Consider the following 13,105-nt stretch of genomic DNA (forward strand, 5'->3'; position numbering starts at 1 on the left):
TTTTTCTAAGTCATGCTGTATGGCAGCTGTTACCAGGGCTACTAGTACATCTCTTGTGCCAAAAGAGATGAGCATTTCTTCTACCATTTGCAATGCCTGATTTAGGGGAGTGTAGGCGGGGCTACTGATCCGGGGCCTCCACAACAAAGGGCCCCCACAATAAAATTTTTACAAAATATCCTAACTTTCACGGGTCGAAAATAACGGGTATATACATATATATCAAAGTATTCGGATATATATAAAAGTATCGGATATTTTCGAAAATATAATGATCTTTTCGAACCCTGATTAGGGGTCTCCACTCCTTCGTTGCCCTGCGGCCTCCACACTTTCAAATCCGGCCCTAACCATTTGTACTAGACCTCCAAATTGTTAACTTTGGCACTTGCACCCCTTTGCTTCTAGGTGCTTCATTTGTCGTAAATAATAATAATAATTTAAGAAACTATAACTACAGTCGGACCTCCATATATCGAAGTAGCAAATTGCCGGAAAAAAATTCGATACATAGAAATTTCGATATATAGAAACGATATTATTTTATCCTAAAAATCTCTTAAAACATTAAAATTAAAGCTAATTTTCGTGTATGAAACCTAATTTCTAATTTATACGAGCATCGGATTAAATGGAAGATAATAATTAAAAAAAATAACAGAAATTACATTTTTGCGGCTTTTAGATCTTCATTTTTCGGCAATTCAACTTGATCCGCAACATTAAGGGATTTTCGTTTTGACAAATCGAGAGAAAAGTAAAAAATTAATCTCTTTAACTTGAATGATTTTTACTGCAACTAAAATGACTAGGAACGATAATCAACAGAACAAAAGGGATGACTTGAAACTGATTTTACAATGTTACTGGTTACAACTAAGATATTTGAAATAAACTTGAGGGAATTTAAGAATTCTAGAACGAAACAACGACCTATCTACACACCCCTCAACCCCAGATTCCTTATAAGTTTCGTAGCGACCTTTAGTGAACATAGTTTTCTCTCCCAACCTTTATTTTTCATGAGACAAACAGTCTAAGGAGGAAAAAAAATCTACGAATGTCTCGAAAAAAATTTCGATATATAGAGATTTTTTCGATATATAGAAACAGTTTTTCTATGTAATGAACATAGAAATTTGCCAGGATTTCGATATGTAGAAAATTTTGATGTGTGGAAGTTCGATATATGGAGGTTCGACTGTATAAGGTTTAAAAAATTCCATTCATCAAACTGGAGCAATGTGGATGATTATGCAGTTAATTATGAAGAAATGTTTCACACCCTATTTTATCCCCAAACATTTTTTTTAGGCAATACAGGTTGAAATTTTAATTTAGATAATAAAAAACATTAAAACATGATTGCATGATACACATTTTTTCCCTCTTACATTAATATACTTCACAGTAATCAAGAGGGAGAGGGGGGGGGGAGATCATTTCTTGCACATTTCCGTTACAATATAGCCCAAGTTAGCGGCAGTCCGTAATGAGCATTACTTGCAGGTTGTAAGAGAGACTCAATCTCAAAAGCAAGACCTTTTAGAGAACTGGAGGTTTAAAAAAGGAATCAAACAAAAATTACAATTGTTAAAATGAATTCTTTATAAAAGGTAAATTTCAAATTCATTTTTATGAAAATGGTAAAATTTATAAAATAGGATCATATAGCAACACTGGGGGCAGATCATTGATATTAGTTGCCATTACAAGATATTAACATTGAATTCCATATTTTTTTTTCACATTTTTGTAGCCATTGCTTGAAAAAAATACTGCTCAATTTAGATTATGTATACATTCTTTGTCCTTTCAATTCACCATCAATTTGGTATTGTAGTCAGCAATTGGCTACCAAAGGCTAGAAGCAAAACAATGTACATTCTGTGTAACAATATACTCAGTTTTTCTTTTTTATATTAGAAAGTCGCCCGTCAAAATATGACGGGTGAAAATTGCTTCTAGTCTACTACATTTGAACGAAGCAATTGCCTGTTTGATGACATTTTGATAGTTGAAATTTTAACCCTAACACCAGTGGCTTAACCCTAAAGTCCAGTAGATAGAGTTAATTGTTTTTATTTCTTCATTTCCCTGAAATGACACAGTCTTACCAGTAAAACTGTTAAGTTATTAAGGATGGAGTTCTGCCTTGTCACAGTCAGGGCTGGATTTAGGTGTGGGCAGGCGGGGCTACTGCCCCAGGGCCCCCACAACAAATTTTTTTACAAAATATCTTAACTTTCTCCGGTAGAAAATATCAGATATATATCAAAGTATTGGATATTTTTGAACCTTGATTAGGGGCCTCCACTCCTTTGTTGCCCCAGGGTCTCCACACTTCCAATTAAGCATTACCAAAACATATTATCAAATTATCATGCCGTGGCGAGGGTTTCATTGTCGAAACATGTGGGTTACTCAATCGTCGGCTATTATTTATATGAGGATTCAGCTTTTTGAAGGCTTTTTCAGACTCATGAGCTCAAAGGACGAAATTGCAGTCTCTGGATGCTAAAACGAGTAGTTCAGTATTTGCTTGCCACTGTGCCATTGTTCAAGTCATGGTTTGAAGCTTGTAGCTTCACATTTTGAGATGAAGCCTACTTTGTTTGTGGACCTTTCTTTGGTGTGATGAAATATTTTTAGCAACTAGAGGTATAATCAGCTTATTAATTTTTGTTTCCTTCAGCTCTGATATTGCTATTCCAGACTGATAAACCCAAAAAAGGGCAAAACTGCAGTCTCTGGATACTGTAACTGAGCAGTTCAGTATTTGCTTGCAACTCTGCCTTAGTTCCTGTTAGGGACTGCTGACTTGTAGCTTTATCTTTTATCATCACTTTACAAGGTGACATTTTACCTTGTTTGCTGACCTTCCCCTGGCATGCTGAATCATTTTTAGCTACCAGCATAAAGATATACTCAGTTTCTTTATTTTTATTGTATTTAGCTATGTAGTAGCTCTTCCAGACGGACAAAACTAAACAAAGGCCTTACTATAGTCTCTGGATGCTGTCACAAGACATTTGGTATCTGCTTGCAATGCATACATAATCTAAATGAAAATTTGAACTACATTATATAAATGTAAAATACAAATTTGGAACATATATAGGGAATAGTGGGCTGGTCCCTTCAAAATAAATACATTAGTTTTCCTGTTCCCAGCAAATAATTCCGGTTTCAAAGTTTTCTAAATGTTTGGCCCTACCTGAAATGAATACTTATATATGCACTTGTGTAGCAGAAAGGTACATAAAAATTTAGTTTAATATTTCAGTTACTTTCCTCTAACTTTCAGAGTATTTTGACCATTTGTTTTTCTTTTCGGTGTTAACATATTGACCTACATAGAAGACGGAAAAATTATTCGATGACTTTATAGAATGACAGTGAAGTAACAACATGGCATAATTTTAATATTTTAAGACATAAGAGGAAATAAATTTATAAAATTATACAAAATGTTGTTGCATTACTAAAATAAACAACATTCTAATTGAAATGTACCGGAATTTTCCAGCATAAATCTTCCTTCTGGTAACGTACAAATTCAAAGTTTCAACAAATTTTCAGAGTACTGATTAATTTCTTATCACTTAACTCTACCGCAGAAGAAAATATTTTGTATAATAGATATGGAAAGCTTTTTTTTTTTTTTACAGAAACAAAGTTTTAATGTGGAGTAAAACACATTTATAACATCAAAACGTTTCTCTTAAGCTGTTGAGTAGAAATTTATCAACACAACAATGAGAAAGAACCACAATAGCTGTTTTTCCAACAGACAGTTATGATTGGAAATAACTTAGCATGTAAGAGCATAGTTTTAGTAAAACATCAACATATGGAGCATCAACAGCATTTGTGTTTTTTTTAAAGGGGGGGGGGGCAAAAAAGGATATAAAACTGGAAAATATGGAGTTTTTAGTTAAATTTCACTTTGTAGAAAATATCTATATAATTAATTGACCCTCGAAGCATCAAGCAGCCTATTTCAATTTTTAAAAGTTCAGTTAAAAAAGATAGGATAAACCCAAGAAAAGAAAACAGGCAATTCGTCATTAAAAAAATTTGATTATTGTTGAGTGAAATGCATTATGAAATTCTTTTTGCTATCTGTGCAACTTTATTGTCATAATGTTTTCAACTTCTTGCATAAAAGTAAACATTGAATCTGCGTTGTTGAGTGGTTGAAGTATTTTATGGTCTATGTAAACACCGAAGATGTTTGAATGATAAATATTTTAAATAACACAACTAAAAATAAATTAAAAAACAAGTAAATAAAAACAATGAAAATATATATATTTAAGAGAAGAAACAGGTAGGGTCGATTTTTCATTTTTTGATCACAAAAATTATAATTTTCACTCTGCTACACTCATCATGATACACTTTAATATAAAGAGTCATATTTGTACTAACATATAATTCAGCTTTTCAGCTGCACTCTGTTATATCAACTTTTGAGAAAAGTTGCTTTGGCACAATGGCATATCCAGATATTTTGAGAGAGTAAGAATAAAATCATACGTAACGTCCCTTGAGTTGTGAAGTATGATTATTAAAATTGAAAATTTTAAATTTTCTAGGTTATACATAAAGAACAACTTAGAAAAAGTAGCAGATTTATAGAGAAACAATTGATACAATAAAAAAAAAAGTTAAAATCAGCTAGAAACGTCTGAGTAATCATATCGATTTGATAGTTGATAAAACAATTTTGGTTGAAGCACATCCTCTCCATTGTACTTTCTCTGAGCATGCCACTGCTTTGGTTCGAAAACAATATATTTTAAATAAGCTATCACAAAATATAATCATTTTCAAGCGATGTTCGAGTATTAATCTAAAAAAGATTTTCATACTGCATGAAAATGCTGAAGTGCTTGTTCACACTTCCTCACAAAAGCGCATACATGTTTGCACTGAGTAAAATCTTAGTCAGCCTCAAAATGAGAATCACATGGAAAATCATGGCAATGAAAAATGCCTGATGTATGAAAGCCCACCAGTAGTTGGGTTGCTGCTCTATCTGTCAGAATCTGCAGATGTGGACATGTGCGTTGAATCATCTTTGGAAGCGTCTGAGTAGCAATGGTCTAGGAAATCATCCATTGTTTGATACAGATGTAATTTTACATGACCGAGTGCGTGATTTTCATCAGGATACACCTAAAAGAATAAGTAATTTAACAATAATACGACTAAAAAAATTTCTAATACTATTATTATCTCTTTTGAACAGGTTTTTCCCTTAGGGCAGGAATTAAAATGGAGGGAGCAAGCATTGGCTTAGCAAAAACTGACCCAAAGACCCCAAGTCACGTGACTCAACAACGATGAATAGTTGGCGGGTTATGTGTGAAATGATCGGAAGAACCTATTTCTTTCAATGTTTTGCTTTAAATTCTATCCTGTGACTTGGGGTCTTGGTTTTATGAATGAAAGTCTTCACTTCCTCAGTTTTATCTCTTCTCAATGGTTCCCCCCCCATTATCATTAAATATATGAAATAAAACTTTGCATCCCTTTTTCTCCTGTTAGTCAACCGATTTCCTTCATTCTCTTTTTAGCACCTATTTATGAGTTTAGGTTATACTGATAAAAAATTTTTTTTAACAGAGCTAATTAGCAGAGATATTAATAAATGACTTTTCTATCTGAAGAATTTTTTTACCTTTAAGAGTTTGTTGTTGTTAGAAAGCTCCTAAAAAAATACCCAAGCAAAGTTTTTCATAAAACGCCAACGCTCAAATTACCTAAATTAACTAGAAGCAAAAATATCTTTTTTTAACAAAAGCAAAATTCATAATTTTCATATTTGATTTTGCATCGTTGGTGCGAGCTATAAGAAGTGTGAAAAATGATGTTTTAATTAATTTTCTCTCGATTTTTGGAAAGCTTTCCTTATCTTGAGGAATTGTTCTAATTTAGTTAACAATCTTGAAGTAATTCTGTTTACCAACAGTACACCTGAACACAACCACTGGAGGCACCCTAGAACACATGTCTGCAATTCTCGTTGATAATTGTGCAGTTTTCACGTTGTTATAATGTTTTAAACTCATTACTTTCTAGTTCCATAGAAAAATACTAATATTGTCAGCGAAGGAAATAAGCGGTATCGCACAGCAGTTTGCTATTCAAAACGTATAAAACACAATACAGTATCATAAATTTTGCGATGCAAAAAAATAACTATTTCTTAAATGGTTTCAGATAACTCTTTTTATTAATAAACAGGGTTTCAATTTTTTGAATGGCATAGATGTAATTATTTGAAATTTTCATATCCCAATTTGTCATTGTTCAAAACTTTTTAAATGCACGCATTAAGTATTACGTTTCTAAAAACTTGTTAGTTTTCTTGTTGAAAAAATGCAATTTAACAATTATCACAAAACTGCTTTTCAACCTTACAGAACTGATCCACAATATCAAAATTTGAGGAGCAGTACTGCTCCTCAAAATTATTACTTATTTCCCACACTGAATATTGTTTGAATTAAAATACACCTACATGCTCTAGATAAAAGAATTTATGTAAATGATTTATAAAGTTCCTTAATTTTCTGGTTGTGATATTTGATAGCCTTTTTGAGCAAAAATTATTTACCTGCATACGGAATATGACACCAGCATCTGTTAAAGCCTTAGCTAACATCATGGACTGTTGCCAATGAACATTGTCTGCAGAAAAAAAGATAAATAAGAATTAAAATTACATTTTCTCTCCCGTTTATTATTATAATTTGGACCATCTTTAGAACATTTTTTATTGATATGAAATGAATTCAGAGGAAGAGAAAGAAAAGAGAAGACATAGGATCACATTTGAGCTTACCATCTGCTGAACCATGAACAAGAAGGTATTTCTTTCCTTTAAAGCTGGAAGCTTTTCTCATGACATCCGAATTTTCATAATTAATTAAATTATCATTTGGAGCTGGACTTTGCATGTATCGCTCAGTGTAAAGAGAATCTGTAACAAAATGAAAGGCATTGATAAAATGAAATCCATATTTAGTCCTGTAGATCCCCCCCTCCGAAAAAAAAAAAAGAGAAAAGATTTCATGAGTTTACAGTTTTTCTGAAATATAAGTTTTAGACATCTTCAAATAATACGTCTCTAGTAATCCAACAAAAGTACTCTATATAATGACTTTATTCTCTTAGCATCTGATTTTGCAGCAAAAGTAAAAGAAACTCTTACCATAATATAACCAACTTGTGACTGGAGCTACAGAAATTCCACAACTGAAAACTTTTTCTTCACTGGCCACTGCCAAGGCAGATGCATAACCTCCATAAGACCAACCAAATATTGCAACATGCTTTCCATCTACGTATTGTAGATGATCCTTCAAGTAACTAGAATATTAAAAAAAGACAAACATAAATAATGTTGAAACTCACATTTACAGGAGTAGCAGAAAGATGCAATATATGCGTCATTCTAGTAGTTTTGCTAACAGAACATCAAGAATCAAGGTTTATAGCAATAAATTTGGATATGCTTAAAATATTTTATACCAATCCAACAAAAATTAGAAACAAAATAATCAACCTGAGAATGTCTACTTGGAATTAAGATTCAAGACATGCATAAATATTTGTATGGGGATGTACACATATGCATACAGAGTGGTCTGAAAGTGGGCATACCATCCTTTTATTTTCAACATTGTTATTTATGGGTAGGCTTGTCAGATTTCTGAAATGTTCAAATGGGACACCGGAATGTCCCACCCCTGGCGTTGCTAGTATTCAAAGGGGTGCATGCCCTTAACTGATTTCTGGAGCGTTTTATATAGAACAGTTTATACTTCATGCTATGAATAAATGGTTACTAATTATGAACCTGAAACAGGGGAAATAAAAATTGACATAAGCAAATTCTTTGAACATTTCACTTCATGATGTAAATATTTATATTTTATTTAAGTTAGAAAAAACTTTGAATGAAGAGTAAAAAAATTGAACAATATTTATAGATATACTTTTCATTTTATAGAACTTTTTAAAAGTCTTTTTTTTTTGGCTTTAATCTTGTTGCAAAAATCCTCACTAGCCAAACTGGTATTAATTTTGCAAGTCAATGCTACAAGTGATAAAGTAATTATCCTGAATAACCTTTCAAAAGTAATTATTTTTAGACCTTTTTGGTAATTTGTAATCAAATTAATCTTTTTCTGGGACGTGAAATAAACCAGCCTGGACACCAGGATTTTGCTTGAAAACTAAGACTGTCTCGGTCAAACCGGGACGCCTGGCAAGACTATTTATGGGTGCTTCTTTGTTATACACAGTTATCCAGAAGTCTTAAGAATCATAAACATAGGCAGTACACCATCCATGTCGTAACACAGCTGAATTCCGCGCCAGGTTCTCGCAGATGTGTTGCCACATTTCACGAATCCAGAAAAGTTTTGCCGCAAAATATCTGCAAGAACATGGCACAGAATTCAGCTGTGTTACAATATGGATGGTGTTCTACCTATGTTATGACTCTTAAGACTTCTGGGTAACTGTGCATAGCAAAGATTTAACCGTAAATGAAAGAATGCCTACTTTCGACCACTCAGTATATTAAGTAGTAAGTTACTGCAACAAATTACACACCATGCAAAGAAATAACACAGTATACATTTTGAAAATTGTATTCAAATTGTATGAATAAAAACATAACATGCTTTCTACTAGAATGAAATTAAAACAAAAATACGTAAACTTTTATCTTAGTAATTCTATAATTATATTTTCATTTTTGTCCATTTTAACATTTGATTTCAGTGTTTTGAATGATTTGAGTACTTTAAATACAGTAATCGATACTTAGAAATTGGAGAAACTTAAAAAAAGGCATGTTTAATATAGGAAATTTAAGAAATGGTACTCACGTACCAGGAGAGTTTCATCATGAGATTTATCTAAGGATTTAGGCAGTACAAAAGTAACCATTTCAATTTAGAATAAAACTGAGGGAGAAAGTATATTTTCCTTGTATAAGTGCGAAGCGGTCACAGAAAGGGTACGATTTTTTTGCACATGACCAAACCTTTTAACTCTTCAATAGTTTTGCATGTTTTATCACATTATAGTAAGCACGTCTCAAAAGCGTTTTACGCATATTTTTCTGATGCTAAATTTTTGTTGTCAAACGGTTTAAGGCACAGGGTCATAGCTAGGCATTGATATAAGGTAGGGCACTTGACTTCATGGCAGGTTACTCCAAAAAAATTTTTCATGGGGGAGAATTTCACACATCTTACTCATGGCCCAGGTCCATCACAAGGTTAATAAGGAACTATTCTTCATCAAATATACATTTTAATTCACTTGAAATCAAAATAAATTGTACCTTGTAACTGAAAGTTGATCAAATATTTCTACAGTTCCTAGTTTACGGTAAACTTCATGCAGGATTTTATCTCCTCGGTATCCGCTGCCACGCCCATCTATCCATGCATATATGACATTCTTTTTGCTGGCCAAATAAGAACCCCAATTCACAGAAAATTTTTCCGATATCATTTGACTTCCGGGTCCACCATATCTGGAAAATATACAAATGGGTAAACAACATTTAACTAACAACTTTTTGAAAATTGATAAATATACACAATACAGTGGTTCGAGGAAAAAATATTGTAATGGCAGAGTTTTAACATGCCTGTGTCTGATGAAGTCTTATGTTCAAGCGGTTTCAAGCAAATTTTGCTCCTTTTTTATTCATTTGTCTCTCGCACATTCTATACTCTTAGCATGAAAACATTACTTGATGACCATTGCATGGAGCATGTGCGAGTGTCTCAAATATTTTGATGTTTAGTTCCTTTACCATTTGAGTTCGATGAAGAGCTATCCCTCTGCTCTTGTGTTGAGTCAAAAATGCATAGAAGTGAGATCACGTTGCTGTTTGTTGCTATAATTTTCACACTACATAGGCTACAATTTATAGTCTGACCACGGATTGTATGGAAAGACAAACATCCGTTTTACAGCCGGAAATGGACGAATCTATTATTTTTTTTATATCGATGTCAGCTTTTGCAGAAGCAGAGTCTCATTCAAATGAGCGGAATACACGCATCAAATTTTTACTTCCCCCCTTATTCACATAGATTCGTCTTATCTGGACATTTGAAAATTCCATGCAATCCGTGGTTGGACAGAACTTCGAGCTTCTTTGTCAAAAAAGAAAAAGAATGGCTAGTAACCCAAAAATACCACAGGAAGTAGGAAAAATAAATTACTTTAGGAAGTTTTCATGGATTTGGCAGTGTGAGGTTTAAGCAGTAAAAAAAAAAAAAAATCCAGTGGAATTTAAGCAAGCAACTAAATTTGCACTATATGTAAATAGGAATTTTTGGAATTAGTATAGAAAATTTCTTTTGTAGTAAGTGAGTTTAAAAATATTTGTTTCATTAAAAATTACCTTTTGCATAAAAATTAGCGTAAATGCGTATATGGAAAAATAGATGATTCCATATATGCATTATTATTATTTTATAATATATGTATTTTACTCTGCACTTATAGCATAGTTACAAGAAAATTCTTCAGCAATCAAACGATTAATGTGCACAGTATATCTTTATCAAACAGCTAGGCTGGCTCACAGTCCTTTTCAAGAAGACTTAAACATATTAGATCTTTCTCATTCTAATTTGAAGAAAAAAGCTCATTTAGTTAATCTGAGACAGTTCCCTGAAAGGTATTTCAAAGATTATTCTTTTATTGACTTCTGCTTTAGAGATAGAGATAAATGTACAATTGTGTCAGAAAAATTTCAGCCAAATTTTGAGCCTCTTTGTTCCACAAAATTTCAAATTTTTTTCAAATTTGATTGAAGCTCAACACAGAATAATCAGTGTTTATTTTTTGGTGAATTTGTTTTGCATTCATTTTTTAGCGATCATTTTAGTTCGTAGCAATATTTATAATTCTACTAGCTACCTTGCCCGGCTTTGTACGGTCCACCTCGAAAATGAAAGTTATGTCAAGTGACGTGTGTTCAACAATCAGGCTTGAACAAAAAAAAAAAAAAGAAATCATTAAAATTTTACGGCAGATTTGGGAAAAATAACCAAAAAGTAAACATTTTAAATCTCCCGATTACAGGAGAAGCCTTTAAAACAAAACCCAGAATTTTATTTGCTCATATTTGAGACAAAAAATGGCAACAAATCTTTTGTTTTAATGATTTTCTTCACCGCTATAAATTTTAATAAAAGCATTGTTGCGGAAAGTTGAGATGAAGCACTGAATAATAATTTGAATGGAAGACAGCCTTCGAAAAATATGGATTTTGTGTCAAAATCTAAGTGTAATAATTAATAATTTTTAATTGATATCTCCGCTAATTATTATAGGAGGATTATGTTAAATAGTCAAACATAAAGACGGGAAGATGATGAATCCATCGATACCTGGTTCGATGGTCAGTTGACGGTCGTTCGGAAGAAGAAACTTGGACATAGGTACATACATAGATACATACGCTCAGTTTTTAATAATATAAGATGTTTTGCAATTATGTTTTCGTTCTTGTTATAAACTATGGAGCAGCACCAAAAAAAAAAAAAAAAAAACCCTCACAAATTTTATTTTTTATGTGTGTGTGTGTGTGAGTGTGTGGTATTCATTTTTTTTTATTACTTTTTGGCGAAAACGATTAAAAAGACTAAATATTAATTTGTTTGAGTTCATTTGATGAGTTTCACAAGAAATTATGCGAGAATAACAGATAGAGCAATCTAAGTGCTCGCTCTCCGGAGAAAACACACATTTGTGTATGAGATCCTCGCTTACATTGAAAAAAAAAACGTTTGAAATTTTTTGAAAAATTGAAATATCGAGGGTCTTATGCACTAATCAAATGATTTTAAGCATAAAAATCTAAATTTTTTCCCTCTGACACAACGCCTTCAGTAGGTCCTCGGTATGAAGGCGAAAAAGTAGGGTCCTTGCTTTGCACCATTCGCACAGTAATGTGTGCGTGTGCGAACGCATTTTTTTTTGCTTTTCACTTATTACTTTATTACCTAGTACGCAAGACTCAAGGGGTTTGCTAACTTCTTTCGGAGTTTGGAAGGGATTCGCGAGGGGGAAAACGTCAGGAACCATTGCAGCAGAAGACTGTTTTAATGCACACCTTGGGACCAGAGGTTGTTCATTATACAGGTTTTAGTATTATATAGATCATTTCACAAATTTTGAAACTAATATTCCGAATGTATGAATATATTTGCACATTAGAATAAGATTTTACTACACACACCATAGTATTAAAGCACAAATAATATGTTTCATAGCTAAAAAATAAAGTGCTTCCTGGTCCACTTTCATTGGCTTCATGGTTTGCATAACAGCTGCATTTACAAGAACTAATAGGTTTGAATTAATATAGGAAGTACTCTAAAAATTTAATTTTCTAAAAAATTATGTTGAAAAGACAAAACAAAGTACATGTTTTTAAACATGTACTGAAAAGGTGGGAGTTTTATAGGTTGGCGTTATGAAGGTACTGTAACACATTTATTACAAAATTCAATAAGATAAAACTTTAAGGAAGTTGATGACTACTATTTGTTCCAGTTTAGATAACTTATAATGCACGTGACCTATTTAATGTTTTATATAGGGAGTGGCATACTTGTGAAGATGCAACATATTCTGAAAGGATATAGTAAATATCCTGAGGAATAAAAACCACAATAGAACATGTTGTTGCAATCCAAGTTTGATGTGAGAAATGTGATTAGCTTCGGCAGGAAAGAGATGGAATGGTGTTTGTAATTTCCCTTATTTTTTCTAAAGTATATGTTATAATTTAATTAATTTCATCACTATAAGGCAGTCTGTGTAGAATTCAAATTACTTTTTTCCATACACAAGATTTTTTAGCCTAAAATTTCTTGCCCAGCTTTTATGATTTACAAAAATTTACTTCTTTGCTTTAGATCTACAACTTAAATCATCAGAAATATTTATTCTTTACAAGTGAGCCTTTATTATTAATGAACACATTAATTAATTAACAATGGTAAATACGGAATTGGGAAAATTGTAGATAAAAAGTCGTAAAAAA

The 13,105-nt window shown here is 32.3% G+C and overlaps 1 protein-coding gene across 2 annotated transcripts in view; it reads right to left on the reverse strand.

The window, feature by feature from the left end:
- Positions 1–3,653: 3,653 nt before the first annotated feature.
- The window catches only part of LOC129227252 (prolyl endopeptidase FAP-like), a 129,027-nt gene continuing 119,575 nt past the window's right edge, over positions 3,654–13,105 (reverse strand). For both annotated transcript variants that reach the window (XM_054861769.1, XM_054861770.1), the window contains exons 17-21: positions 9,374–9,568; positions 7,226–7,383; positions 6,857–6,994; positions 6,629–6,702; positions 3,654–5,184 (exon numbers count right to left, since the gene is read on the reverse strand). In XM_054861769.1, the coding sequence (XP_054717744.1) occupies positions 5,041–5,184; positions 6,629–6,702; positions 6,857–6,994; positions 7,226–7,383; positions 9,374–9,568 (709 nt within the window). In that variant the 3' untranslated portion in view covers positions 3,654–5,040. The remainder of the gene's footprint in view (positions 5,185–6,628; positions 6,703–6,856; positions 6,995–7,225; positions 7,384–9,373; positions 9,569–13,105) is intronic.

Source organism: Uloborus diversus, chromosome 8, assembly GCF_026930045.1.
Source record: "Uloborus diversus isolate 005 chromosome 8, Udiv.v.3.1, whole genome shotgun sequence".
Classification (NCBI taxonomy): Eukaryota; Metazoa; Arthropoda; class Arachnida; order Araneae; family Uloboridae; genus Uloborus; species Uloborus diversus.